Below are 14807 nucleotides of genomic sequence, written 5' to 3'. Positions count from 1 at the left end.
GGAGTTTAAGAAAACGTTTTATCCCTTATCAGAAACTGTTTTTTTTTCTAAACTTCAAGTCAGCATGATAGAGTAGAATCCAATAATGATCCCAAATTTACTATTCAATTTAAATAATACCCAATTCTAGTACTAAAACAACTTTTTTTTGCAGATCATGGAAATCAAGTTTGAATTAAAAGTTAGATGAATAAACAGCTGAAACTGATCTTGGTCTCACTTTTTTAATGTATCTTATTTTCAGGACTACCTTCAATACAATCAAATTTCTTTTATTTCTCAAATATACAATTTGGTTATTTTCCCCAAATGCAGTGGTCAACTAACTAACTTATTTTGTTACACGTTGGTATAATTAAACCTAAAATGAATGTCCTGGCTGTTAAAGCAGGGCTTGTGTCGCTCTCAGTTTAGATTTCAGACGTTATCTTGTGTTTTATTTTAATAGGTTTTACTTTTTGGTGACAATGACAGTTTTTGATCACTTTGACCTGAGAACCAATAAAGCTCTGCAAATATAATTCCAAGCAAACAAAAATATATATTGAACTAGAAACATGTTACAAAATTAGGGGGCTTGAACAAGAGTGTGGAAAAATAACATCAGGAAACCACTTGAACGTAGAAAATTGTCAGTGTTTTGTCATGGTCCGTTGGCCGAAAGTGTAAAAAAAAAAAAAGCAAAGGAAATGGTCTATTTTCTTATTTTCACAACTAAAAAGTCTTATTGTAGTAATTCCCAGATTATCTCATGTATCCTTCTAGAGCCACGAACATACAGATGGAGAGTGCAGGAAGTGATTGACTCATTTGTGGAGCTGCAGAAAATTCATCCTCTCTTCTGTCTGAGTCAAAAGGTTGTGCTTCTGTGGTAAAGAAGTCATTCTCGGTAGGGCAGATATCATCATTGCAGCCACTTCCACTCCCTGAGCCACTCGTTTCTTCACCTACAAATAAAAAGTAAATTATTTAAAAAAAAAATATTTTCAGTGAACACATAGGACATGTGTAGTGTGCCTATTTTATTAAAATAAGCTAGTATATTGATTTTCATCTTAAAACATGATGTTGACTTTTTTTTTAATAAATTATTAAAGGATGGAGATACATTAGCAATTAGTATAAAATGAAATAGCAATTAGTATAAAATGAAAGTTATCAAAAGTAAATAAACAAAAATCAGGAACTGCTCATGTATAATAAAATTAAAAACCTTGATATGGCAAACTCTATTCCTACAAACTGTTACTGATATCTTTGGGGAATGTGCAGTAAATTAGAACCACTTCTTATATAATACAGCCCCTCCACCGAACCCTGTTGGCTCTGATGCAAACACATTGTTTCAGTTGATCTACATTTATTAGCCATTGCTAATGGGATATATTTTCAAAAAAATAACATGAACATTAACAGGTATTTGAAAAAAAACACATTTGATAAGTAAACGACAACATTTATAGGGCTAATTCAGACAAAAACAATACAAGTAAAGCCATATGTTATATTTTAAGTAATATATTGGTGCACAATTATTATTATTATTATTATTATCATCCTTTATTTATATAGCGCCAACAGTTTATGCAGCGCTTAATACAATACATAAATTCAAGGGATATGACAAGACAAGAATTGACAGACTAAGACAAACCGATACATTTGGTGGAGAGAGCCCTGCTCGCAAGCTTACAATCTAGAGGGAAATGGGGTGACAAACATAAGGCATAGAGAAAAGGTGAGAGGTATTGTGGTGGTTGTATCGATGACAAGGAAGTTCTAGCAGCTAAGATGGTATGCTTCTCTGAAGAAGTGGGTTTTTAGATGTTTCTTGAATGTTGGGAGGGAGGGAGAATGCTGAAGGTTCCTTGGGAGTAGATTCCAGAGATATGGGGCAGCTCGAGTGAAATCTTGTAGACGGAAAAGGAAGAGGTGATGAGTGAGGAGGAGAGCCTTAGTCCATGGGAGGAACGTAGGGATCGAGTAGGAGAGTATTTGCTAATGAGGTCAGAAATGTACGGAGGAGCAGTATTATGGATGGCCTTATATGTCAGTACCAGGATCTTAAATTTAATTCTAAAGGTAATTGGGAGCCAGTGGAGGGTTTCACAGAGGGGGGAAGCAGAAGAGGAGCAACGTGCAAGGAAGATGAGCCTAGCAGCCGCATTAAGGATAGACTGTAGAGGAGAGAGTCGAGACAGTGGAGTGCCAACCAGAAGAGTGTTGCAGTAGTCAAGACGGGAAATGATAAGGGAATGAACCAGGGTTTTTGTGGATTCTTGGGTGAGGAATGGGCGGATACGAGAGATGTTTTTTTAGGTGCAAGCGGCAGGATCTGGCGAGGGACTGAATGTGAGGGATGAAGGAGAGGTTTGAGTCAAGGATGACCCCAAGGCATCGGGCCTGGTTAGTAGGAGAGATAGTCGTGTTGTTAATGGTGATAGAGAATTCAGGTAGTGGAGTGGAGATGGAGGGAGGGAAGATAATGAGTTCAGTTTTAGAAAGATTAAGTTTCAGGTAGTGTTGTGACATCCATGAAGAAATAGCAGACAAGCAATTGGTAATACGGGACAGGAGAGATGGAGAGAGATCAGGAGAAGACAGGTAGATTTGGGTATCATCTGCATATAGGTGATACTGGAGGCCAAATGAGTTGATTAGTTTGCCAAGAGATGAAGTATAAAGAGAGAACAGCAGAGGGCCAAGGACTGAACCTTGGGGGACACCAACCGAAAGTGGAAGGGGCGATGATGTCTTGCCAGAGAAGGAACGGTTAGACAGATATGAGGAGATCCAGGAGAGAGCTGTATCTCGAATGCCTATAGAAGCAAGTGAGTCTAGAAGAAGGTGGTGATCAACAGTATCGAAAGCAGCAGAGAGATCCAGTAGAATTAGAATAGAATAGTGACCTTTTGCTTTGGCAGAGAGCAAGTCATTGGAGACTTTTGTTAGAGCTGTTTCAGTAGAGTGAAGGGGTTTGAAACCAGACTGTAGAGGGTCAAGGAGGGAATTAGAGGAGAGGAAGTTAATGAGGCGATTGTACACAATCCGTTCAAGCAGCTTAGAGGTAAAAGGAAGCAGAGAGATAGGGCGGTAGTTAGTCAAACAGACAGGATCTGAGGAAGGATTCTTTAGAATTGGTGTGATTAGCGCATGCTTGAAGGCAGATGGTACAGTTCCAGATGATAGAGAAAGATTAAATAGGTGGGTAAGTGATGGACCAAGGGATGGATATAGAGACTTTGTAAGGTGTGAAGGGATGGGGTCGAGGGGACAGGTTGTTGGGTGAGAGGAAGAAAGAAGAGTGGCTATCTCTTCTTTGGTTGTAGGGGAAAAGGCAGTTAGTATAGTAGGAGTGGAGAGAGTGGTGTTGAGTGGTGTAGGAGGGAGTTGTAAGGAAGAGAGGTCTTTTCTAATAGTCTCGATCTTCTCTTTGAAGTGGGCAGCAAGATCTTGGGCAGTGAGAGAGGTTTGTGGTGTGGGTGTGGAGGGACAGAGAAGGGAGTTGAAAGTAGAAAAAAGGCGTCGTGGGTTGGAAGAAAAAGAGGATATGAGAGTGGAGAAGTAGAGCTGTTTGGTGAGAGAGAGGGCAGAGTTGTAGGTGTGGAGCATGAATTTATAATGAGTAAAGTCTTCGCTGGATTTGGATTTTCTGAAATAACGCTCAGCCGTGCAGCAGCACTTCTGAAGAAACCGTGTGGTTTTGGTATGCCATGGTTGGCGTTTAAATTGTCGGGGGTAACTTGTAGTAATTGGAGCTATGGTGTCGAGGGATGAAGCAAGTGTGTTGTTATAAAAAGAGGCTGCTGTGTCTGGGCAGGAAAGGGTTAACATGGAAGATAAGAGAGGTTCAAGTGAGGCTGACAGTTGGGTAATGGTATTGTCTGGTAATGGCCTACAAGTATGAGGTGAGCGCTGTAAGTTTGTCTTGTTAGGGGTTAGCACTGGAGAAAAGGATAGAAGGTGGTGGTCAGACAGAGGGAACGGGTAGATGGAGAAGTCTGAAAGGGAGCATGATCTGGAGAAAACCAGATCAAGCGAGTGTCCCTCGGTGTGCGTAGGGGAATTAGTCCATTGAGAGAGACCAGAGGAGGATGTCAGGGAGAGGAGTTTGGAGCTAGCAGAGTTGTTAGATATATCTAGAGGAATGTTAAAGTCACCCAGAATAAGACAGGGGATATTAGGAGAGAGGAAGAAAGGGAGCCAGGCAGAAAGGTGGTCAAAGAACTGCGAGGTAGGACCTGGAGGGCGATATATGACAGCAATTTGAAGAGAGAGTGGAGAGAAAAGACAGATTGTGTGAGTTTCAAAGGAACAGAGGCACCTGCGTCATATAAAGAAGTATTAAGAGACCTGCCACACAGTGGGATTAATAGCTTTTGCCCAGTAAAAATCTCAGGAACAGCTATAACCATGAAGCTATGCATATTTTTCTACATTGATTAATATCTAATAATTCAGTGCGTGTTCAATGCCCCAAAAGACTATTAACTAGTTTTCTAAGCAACTCTGAAATGCTCATCACAGTAGTGTATAATGTGCATTCGACTAACCTACTAATTTGTTTTCTAGATATCTGAGGTCAGCATCATGTCTGTGTCATTATCTTACTTGTGTCTTGAAAATTGACATCATTGCCATGGTAGGCGTTCTTCAGTTTGTTTGTCATAACACGAAGAGCCATGATTTGCTGCCTTACAGAGGTATCTGGTTTAGTGATGTCCACCTCCACCTCTGGATTATTGATCTGATTTATCAATCCATCCGTCATTATTTCGGGAAGGTACCTGACAAATAAACCCAGAGTTAATTTAATAACCTCAACTTCCAGATGTTGAAGTAAAACTATGGTGAACTTCTATTACTAAAATCAATCCGTTATCTCAAGTTCTTCCAAAGTAAGGACACGGAAGTAGGAAACCCTGCAAACAGACACATACTATAAAATATCTGGGTGCAGCAATAGATTTTAAACATATGCAAGATAGAAATTTTACTTTTCCTATACATTTATTCTCAGGATATCACTGACTGTTCCTTCTAATTAAAAAACGTTTGCCTTCCCTTATTGTTTCATTGCTAATAGTTATTGCATGCTTTAAAGGGCTAGTTGAGGAAAAAGAGAAAGAACTTTGGAATAAAAAATGATTACGGCGTGCTCGTTTTCCTAGATCCTACCACATATTTCAGCTTCCATTTGGTTAAACTAAATACCTGCAAACAATTATGTTCGGAATATTAAGAAAAAGACTCAGTAAAAACATCTATACAACAAGGTATCCATGATCACTGGTCACACCTGAACATTTCTATTCTTTACACTGATTTTGAAGAGAACATCCAATGATGATGTTAAATGTTTTATTTATTGGTTGAATAATACAAAAACACCAATCCCTAGTCCTTTTATAGAACACATGAAACACTTCATATTATTAGGACATATACTGCAACTGGTTAGCTTTCAGATGTATTATAAGCCATAATGTATTAACGGGTTGTCACTGTAATCAACTCCACTGAGAAATGCAAAAATAAACAGTAGCTATTACCCTTGGTTTTACAAGATTTTTTTATTCATCTTGTATGCTTGTTTTTGATTTTCTGCTTCATTTTTCAAGTTGAACAATCCCATTACCAAGATATAATCAACACTGCTGGTAAAAAGACCTTTGCCAGTGAATCATAACAGACACAATTTAGAGATATGCTAAGGTGCTTAACCTAATGATCAATGCTCGAAACATGAAGTGCTCACATATCATTAGTTACTCTCCTCTAGAGATACCAATTCCATTGCTTATTCTTTTTATGATACAGTATTTAACCAGGGACATCCTATCTGCCCTCATTATATGCAAATGTTGTTTCATTGAAACAGGCAATGACTAGTGTCTACAGATAGCTCCCCAAACTTTAAGGACATTGGTTAGAAAACTTAGAACAACTGTGGGTTGCTTTGTCAGGACTGTCCCAGGTCAAATCAGATCAGTTGAACAACAGTAATATAACTTAACCCCTTAATGACAAAGCCCGTACCTGTACGGGCTCAAAATGCATTGTTTTCAATGGGTTTAGGGACTGCCCATTGTCCTTAAGGGGTTAATAATATTGGGTGATGAACTATATAATAGTTACATTGATATTTTGGTTCATTTTTGGCAAGACCTGGCAAGGATTGCACATAAAGAACATCATTGTATTTCCCTGCAACTCAGCTAGAGATTCATCAGTATGTACGAGACATTAATGTACATGGGACATCAATAAGCAAGTAGGGAACCTAAGCCAACTGATAACTGGCTGGCCCAAAATCCGGTTACAGCTGACACAGCTTGTTTGGGAAAATCAGCCCTGGGTGCTTGTATAAAATCTCAAACTCAAATGTACTATACATATTTGACATTGACTGTTTTTGCACTTATTTTAGAAACTTCACTTCTTTTTCAGGGCACCGTCATACCGTCTACATCTCACTAAAAAACAGCAGCCGGTAGTCTGCTCTTATTTCTCTTCTCTCATAGTTTGACGCTTTGTCAATTGCCTCAATTTGTATGCAGCATATTTTTTTTTAAAATACAAAATGTACCATTTATGGGTTCTGAGATATTATTATGTTAAGTGCTATGCAATCCATCCATTTTACTTTTGCAAAGCTGTTGAATTATGCTTTCACATATATTAACAATTCAGTGTTACTTAATGCTGAAAGAGATACAGAAATAGAAAAGTGCATATAAATCGCTTTAAAATGACAGGGAACAAAATCAACTCTGCACAATGCAAACTTGAATTTTAAGATTAATGCATGTTGATAAGTGACATTTCCAATTTTCGGTACCAATCCACTCGCTCAGACTAGACAAAGCCTCATTAAGTTTGACCTTCTTATTTAGGTAAAAGGTATACATGGAAAAAGGATACGTGATGAGAGTGATTTATCGTGCAAGTGGTGACTGGCCAGGAAGCAGTCAGAGAAGGGATCTGATTCAAGAAAAAATAGCATGGAATGTTTCCCAAGACACTTAGGACTAGCTTTTAAGTCACTTTACTGTGAAATATTGCTGTACTCTACCACATTTAGGCATACAATTTACAATGGAACACTAACTTGCAGGTAGATCTCAAGCCTATGGAACAAGTATAGCATCAATCTCCGCCTGACGCTGCATGCTGTGTGTATCCTAATGATGTCAAAGGCAAATGTATTACATCATGGTTTCTGGAACTTTGTAGTTCATATAAGTCCAGAAATTCCACACACTTCCAGTGCTCCCTAAAACCTTTAAAAAAGCTTATTGAGCAAAAACAATGACCGGCGCTTTAGAGAATATATCTATTTGGATATACAATTAGTAAAAATCATATCACATTTTTTATAGTCAATTATATATATATATATATATATATATATATATATATATATAGCTACCTTGCTTTACTGTGTCCATTCCAGCATTCCTCTTCATTCAGTAATCTTCCAGTTATCCTCTCTTCTTTGCAAATGCTCTGTGGCAACGTTGACCAGAATTTCTGTGAAACCTTTAGTTTTTCTTTAATTTCTGTTACCTTAATAGAAAACAAAATGCATTATTTACTCAAGCGGCCAATTCAGACAATAATGGTGAAGTGTTATTAATTATGTATTAGCATACCAAACAGTATTATGCACCCGATTGCATACTGTTATATATATATATATATATATATACACATATATATATATAACAAAAACAATTAGTTTGCAAAGTGGAAAAGTAGTAGGAATTCCAGTCCAGTGGTGACATTACAAATAGTGTATCGGATGGCAATCTGGGCTGACATTAAAAGGTGAGACAAGCCTTGCCTACATAAGCTTACAATCTACAAGGGGTGGGGTATATAACAGAAGTAATAATTGAGGTGGACCAGCCCCCCAATTGTATTTATATATATATATATATATATATATATATATATACATATATATATATATATATCATAAATCCACAATATGTACCAGTCAGCTCCAGCTGTTTGTAGGGAGTCTTATGAAATTGACATATATATATATATATATATATATATATATATATATAGTTCAGTGACCATGCTAGTTCCAAGCACATCAAAGATTTCTAAGGCTTCAAAGAAAGACTGAGAATAAAAAGCAAAAAAAAACACAGAAAATGAGCATTTGAGACATAAATGTATGTTGTTTGAACTCTGCATTATCACAGATTTGCTCCAAGCAGTAACTAACCTTTTGTGAATGGAGAGCAATAGTATATCAAATAATTGACTATTTAAGATGATGATTATCGCTATAAGCTGCAAACCTCATGACCTGAATAAAAAACAAATCAGCACAGACAGAGAATTTTAAAGACCTTATCTATTTATCACAGGGAAAACAGACTGCTATGCTTTTTGCCATGAGGAAGAGACGACAGCCAAAATTCTTGGCTAACGGATCCAAATCCAGATATAAGGGACTAAATAGCAATTGCTCAATATGTACATTTATGTACTTATTACAAATTACAAGAAAACCAATGTAATATGTCTTAATAGGGTGAAATATCTTTGACACAGCGTTGCCCATTCTAATTTTTATATACAGAATACTAGCCACTTTTAGTAGAAACTATATGTCTTTTCTAAAAATGGCAATACACTTCTTTATTTTCTTAACCCAGAATTGCTGCGGCCCGCACATATCATTGCCAGGGACAGGCAGGATTTGAGTTTTCCCAAATGCGCTTCATAAAAAGAGAATGTCTGTCCTTGACTATTGCAGGTATTGAGCTTAAAGTATAACTGTTACTTATTATAAATTCATATTAAATAAGAAAACAGTCTATATGATTTTTTAAAACCCTCTTTTTTTTTTTAACATATGTAGGTGGATTTTAACCTATTATTAATCTCTACTAATTGTCAGGTTTCTTGAGTAGTTTTGGAACATGATGTGTAAAGCAAACCAGTCCCTTAATAAAATGAGGTTAGTTATTAAATATATATGAAAAATGTAGGACCCTTGATGGTGATGATTATTATTATCTTTTATTTGTATAGCTTCAACAATGTATGCAGGTCCTCTTACAGTATGTACATTCAAAGAGTATAACAAAGCTACAATTGGCATACAATTGACAGTTTTGCTTCTAAATGATTACTGATAATAACATGCATCCCACTAGCACTTTTACATTATAAAAGGCAACTATGGAGTAACTATGAGTTTCTACCAATAGATGGCACAATTGCCCACCGTTTGCAATTGTTGAAATAAAATGCAGAAAAAAGGAAATTGTGCTCGTTTTTAATGTATGAAGCAGACATTCATGATGTTATAAATTACACACTGCTATTTTCATGAGATTTCTTGATGTTGAGGTTAGTCAATGCTTTATTTTCCTAAAAACAGGGTTAAAAAGGTGTATGCCTAAAGGTACCATACCATAACATTTCTGGACAACAGCTGCATTATTGCACTTGCTCTACTTAGCTATAGCCGTAGCTGAAAGGTTGTTTCTGAGTCTTACCTGTGCCTCTTCAAAACTGAAATCCAGTGGAGCTTCACCCATAACAGAGGCATTATGCATGATCATATAATCATCAGGGTAGATTTAGCATATTGCACTTGGGATGTACAGTATATGGATCATCCTATTGATGAAGGGGATGTATGTAATGGTCCCACTGTGGTGGAGGAAACAAAATCCTTTTAACTGGAGATGATCAACTTTTGGCCATGTAACTATTATTGGACAGCTTCTCATCTCTGCCCTAGCCAGCGTCTAAATTGGCTAATGAGGATGGGTGTTTGTAAAATAACAGCAGATGTAGACAGGTGTTGTAAGGTTGCCAGGTTGTGCCTTTTGTCAAAGGCACAACTCTCCTCCTGTGCTATGGTTCCTATGCTTTAATGTTGATTACCTATTTGTACATTGTGTTTGCCATTTATGCAATACTGCTATGTATTTTAATTTCACAAGGCTGGATTAACCTTATTACAAACACGCTCACAGTATTTTTATTGTATTTTTATTTGTTAATTGTGTACAGAAAGAAAAATCAAGATGGCTGAGATTTAAATATATGTGTTGCAAGCCAGGAACATGTGTTAAGTAGAATAACATTAATTAAATATAAGAAAACTGGATGACAGAAGTTATACTTGGCAAGCTAAGGACAATGCACAGAAGGGCAGGTACTCAGGCCAAGGTTTGGTTAAGGTTGTAAGCAGCAGTGTTTAAGCCAAAAATTATAAATGGCAGATGGAACTTCCTTCTCTATGTAAGCCAAAACAAGCCAAAGCCAAAAGAATTGGTAAGACAGAAACAGAGGCTGTGTGTGGAGAAATACAGACGCAATAAAAAGAGTGAGCGGGCTCATGTGGCACGAGAAGCACATGAAGGTAGCAGTGCATATGCAAGGAGTATAAATGGGGTGGTATCTAGAAACAAGAGAGAAGAACCTTGACAACTGGCAGTGACCTGATGTGGGACTGTACACAAAATCCATAGCATAGTGGCCTCAAAATAGGAAACAGTTGGTAACAGTTACCTTAAGATGTGGCCATGTTGCTTATACAGTTGCATGAAACGAATGTCATGATAGACAAGAACCTTCTGAAAGTGTCAAGCTAAAATTAGCATGAGACTGATTTGCCAGACCAATGGAAATAGGAAATAACATAGTAACATAGTAACATAGTTCATAAGGTTGAAAAAAGACCAAAGTCCATCAAGTTCAACCTATATACATATTGTGTCCCTACTGTGTTGATCCAGAGGAAGGCAAAAAAACCCTTATGAAGCAGATGCCAATTGCCCCATACCAGGGGGAAAATTCCTTCCCGACTCCAAATATAGCAATCAGAATAAATCCCTGGATCAACGTTCTGTCCCTATTAATCTAATATCCATAACTTGTAATATTATTGCTTTCAAGAAACACGTCCAGGCTCCTTTTGAACTCTTTTATTGAGTTTACCATTACCACTTCCTCTGGCAGAGAGTTCCATAATCTCACCGCTCTTACTGTAAAGAACCCCCGTCTGTGCTGGTGTAGAAACCTTCTTTCCTCCAACCGTAGAGGATGTCCCCTTGTTATAGATACAGTCCTGGGTATAAATAGGTCCTGGGAGTGATCTCTGTACTGTCCCCTTATATATTTATACATAGTTATTAAATCCCCCCTAAGCCATCTTTTTTCCAAACTAAATAACCCTAATTCTGATAATCTTTCTGGGTACTGTAGTCCTCCCATTCCCCTTATTACTCTGGTTGCCCGTCTTTGAACCCTCTCCAGCTCCACTATATCTTTCTTGTACACTGGTGCCCAGTACTGTACACAGTATTCCATGTGTGGTCTGACTAGTGACTTGTACAGTGGTAGAATTATTTCCTTGTCGTGGGCATCTATGCCCCTTTTGATGCACCCCATGATTTTATTTGCCTTAGCAGCAGCTGCCTGACACTGGTCGCTACAGGTAAATTTACTGTTAACTAAAACTCCTAAGTCCTTTTCCATGTCAGTCGTCCCCAGTGTTTTCCCATTTAATACATATTCCCAGCCTGGATTTTTCTTCCCCATGTGCATAACCTTACATTTATCTGTGTTGAACCTCATCTGCCACATCCCAGCCCAAGCCTCCAACCTATGCAGATCCATTTGTAATCGTGCACTGTCCTCTATTGTGTTAACCACGTTACAGAGCTTAGTATCGTCTGCAAAGATTGATACTTTACTATACAATCCCTCTACAAGGTCATTAATAAATATATTAAAAAGAATAGGACCCAAAACTGACCCCTGTGGTACCCCACTAGCAACAGTAACCCACTCAGAGTATGTACCATTAATAACCACCCTCTGTTTCCTATCACTGAGCCAGTTACTTACCCACATACACACATTCTCCCCCAGCCCAAGCATTCTCATTTTATGTACCAGCCTTTTATGTGGCATCGTATCAAATGCTTTGGAAAAATCAAGATATACGACATCCAGCGATTCACCCCGATCCAGTCTTGAGCTCACCTCCTCATAAAAGCTGATCAGGTTAGTTTGACAGGACCGATCCCTTGTAAACCCATGCTGATATGGAGTCATACACTTATTTTCATTGAGATACTCCAAAATAGCATCTCTTAGGAAACCCTCAAACAGTTTACACACAACAGAAGTTAAACTAACAGGCCTATAATTCCCCGGGTCACTTTTTGTCCCCTTTTTGAATATTGGCACAACATTTGCTATGCGCCAGTCCTGGGGAACAGACCCGGTCACTATAGAGTCCTTGAATATTAGAAATAGGGGTCTGTCTATTACATTACTTAACTCCCTTAGAACGCGGGGGTGAATGCCATCTGGACCTGGTGATTTGTCTATTTTGATTTTTTTTAGGCGGCACTGCACTTCTTCCTGGGTTAGACAGGCGACATGAACTGGGGCAGTTATCTCATCCTGCTGTATATTACCTGGCATTTCATTTTCCTCTGTGAATACAGCAGAGAAGAATATATTTAAAAGATTAGCTTTTTCCTGATCCCCGTCTATAACTTCTCCCTCATTACTTTTTAAGGGGCCAACGCTTTCATTTTTAACCTTTTTACTATTTATATAGTTAAAGAACATTTTGGGGTTTGTCTTACTCTCTTTGGCAATGAGTCTTTCTGTCTCCACTTTTGCTGCTTTTATCTGATTTTTACATATTTTATTTTTTTCCCGATAGCTTTTTAGTGCTTCCTCACTGCCTTCCTGTTTTAGTAGCTTAAATGCCTTTTTTTTGCCATTTATTACCCCCTTTACATTTTTATTTATCCACATTGGTTTTCTCTTGTTCCTGACTCTTTTATTCCCATACGGTATGTACCTTTCACAGTGAGAATTTAAGATATCCTTAAAAATCTCCCATTGAGTGTCTGTACTCTTGTTTTTGAGGACATTTTCCCAATTTACAGTGTTAAGGGCTTCTCTTAGTTGATCAAACTTTGCCTTCCTAAAGTTCATGGTTCTTGTGGCTCCTCTAAGAGTTCCCTTATTGAAGGACAAGTTATAATGTATCATATTGTGATCACTATTTCCTAGATGCCCCCTGACCTGCACATTAGTTACTCTGTCAGGTCTGTTGGTTAATATTAAGTCCAGTAGGGCGCCGCCTCTGGTCAGGTCCTGTACCATTTGGGACAGATAATTATCCTTACTTATAGTCAGAAACTGGTTTCCTTTATGAGATTCACAGGTCTCTGTTTCCCAGTTTATGTCGGGATAGTTAAAGTCCCCCATAATAACCACCTCATTGTGATTTGCTGCCTTGTTTATTTGCTTTAATAATTGATCTTCTGCTGCTTCCATTATATTTGGTGGCTTATAGCAAACCCCGATCAGTATTTTATTATTTTTCTTTCCATATATTTCTACCCATAATGACTCCACATTATCATTTCCCTCACATATATTCTCCCGCAGTGTGTCCTTTAGGCTGGACTTTACATAAAGGCAAACTCCTCCCCCTTTTCGTTTTTTTTGATCCTTCCTGAATAGACTATAACCCTGTATGTTAACCGCCCAGTCATAGCTATCATCCAACCATGTCTCTGTTATACCCACTATGTCATAGTTTTCTTCAGACATTATTAACTCCAGTTCGTCAGTTTTATTGGTCAGACTTCTGGCATTAGTAAGCATACAATTTAGAGGTGTATGGTTTTTTTCCCTATGAAGCCTATCCCTATTGACTATTCTAACCCCTCCCTCCGCTCCACCCCAGGTACATTTATAAGCCCCAGCTTTCTATCTACACTATCTTCCCCTTCTATATTGTAGTTTCCCTCCCCCCCTTTACCTAGTTTAAACACTCCTCCACCCTTCTGGCCATCTTCTCCCCGAGCACAGCTGCACCCTCCCCATTGAGGTGCAGCCCGTCCCTACCGTAGAGCCTGTATCCGACAGAGAAGTCGGCCCAGTTCTCCATGAACCCAAACCCCTCCTTCCTACACCAGCTTCTGAGCCACTTGTTTAGCTCCCTAATCTCCCGCTGCCTCTCTGGTGTGGCACGTGGTACAGGTAATATTTCAGAAAATACTACCTTGGAGGTCCTTGCCTTAAGCTTGCTACCTAAGTCCCTGAAATCATTTTTAAGGACACTCCGCCTACCTCTCACTTTGTCATTGGTGCCAATGTGCACCATGACTGCTGGGTCTTCTCCAGCCCCTCCCAGTAATCTGTCAACCCGATCCGCGATGTGCCGAACGCGAGCGCCAGGCAGACAACACACTGTTCGGCGATCCCGGTCTTTGTGACAGATCGCCCTGTCTGTCCCCCTAATAATTGAGTCCCCCACTACCAGCACCTGTCTGGCCTGCCCTGCTCTCCTCCTTCCCTCCTTACTGGAGCAGACACCCCTCTGGTGGTCAGAGGCAGTGACTTGCTGCAGTACTGCTAACTCTGAACTAACATCCCCCTCATCTGCCAACCGGGCAAACTTGTTGGGGTGTGCTAGATCAGGACTAGCCTCCCTGGCGCTTTTCCCCCTACCCCGCCTTCTAACTGTAACCCAGCTAGCTGCCCGACTGTCCTGTACCTCCATCCCGCTATCCTCCCCCACCTCTACCCCCGAGAGAGCTTGCTCAGTGAGCAGCAGACTCCTCTCCAAGTTGTCAATAGATCTCAGTGTTGCCAGTTGCTCCTCTAGACTCAGGATTTGTGCTTCCAAATGAGCAACCCGCACACATCTCGCACAGCAATATGCACCCTCGAAGCGCTGATCAAGGATTGCATACATTGAGCAAGATGTACACCTGACCGCATTGTCA

General features: G+C 39.0%; 1 protein-coding gene across 1 annotated transcript in view; it reads right to left on the bottom strand.

Moving 5' to 3' along the window:
* Window positions 1-744: 744 nt before the first annotated feature.
* Window positions 745-14807, bottom strand: part of LOC149299892 (glypican-6-like) — a 248546-nt gene continuing 234483 nt past the window's right edge. The window contains exons 8-10 of the mRNA XM_089485848.1: window positions 7433-7569; window positions 4612-4787; window positions 745-947 (exon numbers count right to left, since the gene is read on the bottom strand). Of these exons, the coding sequence (XP_089341974.1) occupies window positions 745-947; window positions 4612-4787; window positions 7433-7569 (516 nt within the window). The remainder of the gene's footprint in view (window positions 948-4611; window positions 4788-7432; window positions 7570-14807) is intronic.

Source organism: Sceloporus occidentalis, unplaced genomic scaffold (genome assembly GCF_023333645.1).
Source record: "Sceloporus occidentalis isolate IW3139 unplaced genomic scaffold, rSceOcc1.0.p SCAF_27, whole genome shotgun sequence".
Taxonomy (NCBI): domain Eukaryota; kingdom Metazoa; phylum Chordata; class Lepidosauria; order Squamata; family Phrynosomatidae; genus Sceloporus; species Sceloporus occidentalis.
This window is presented reverse-complemented; position numbering and strand designations above follow the sequence as displayed.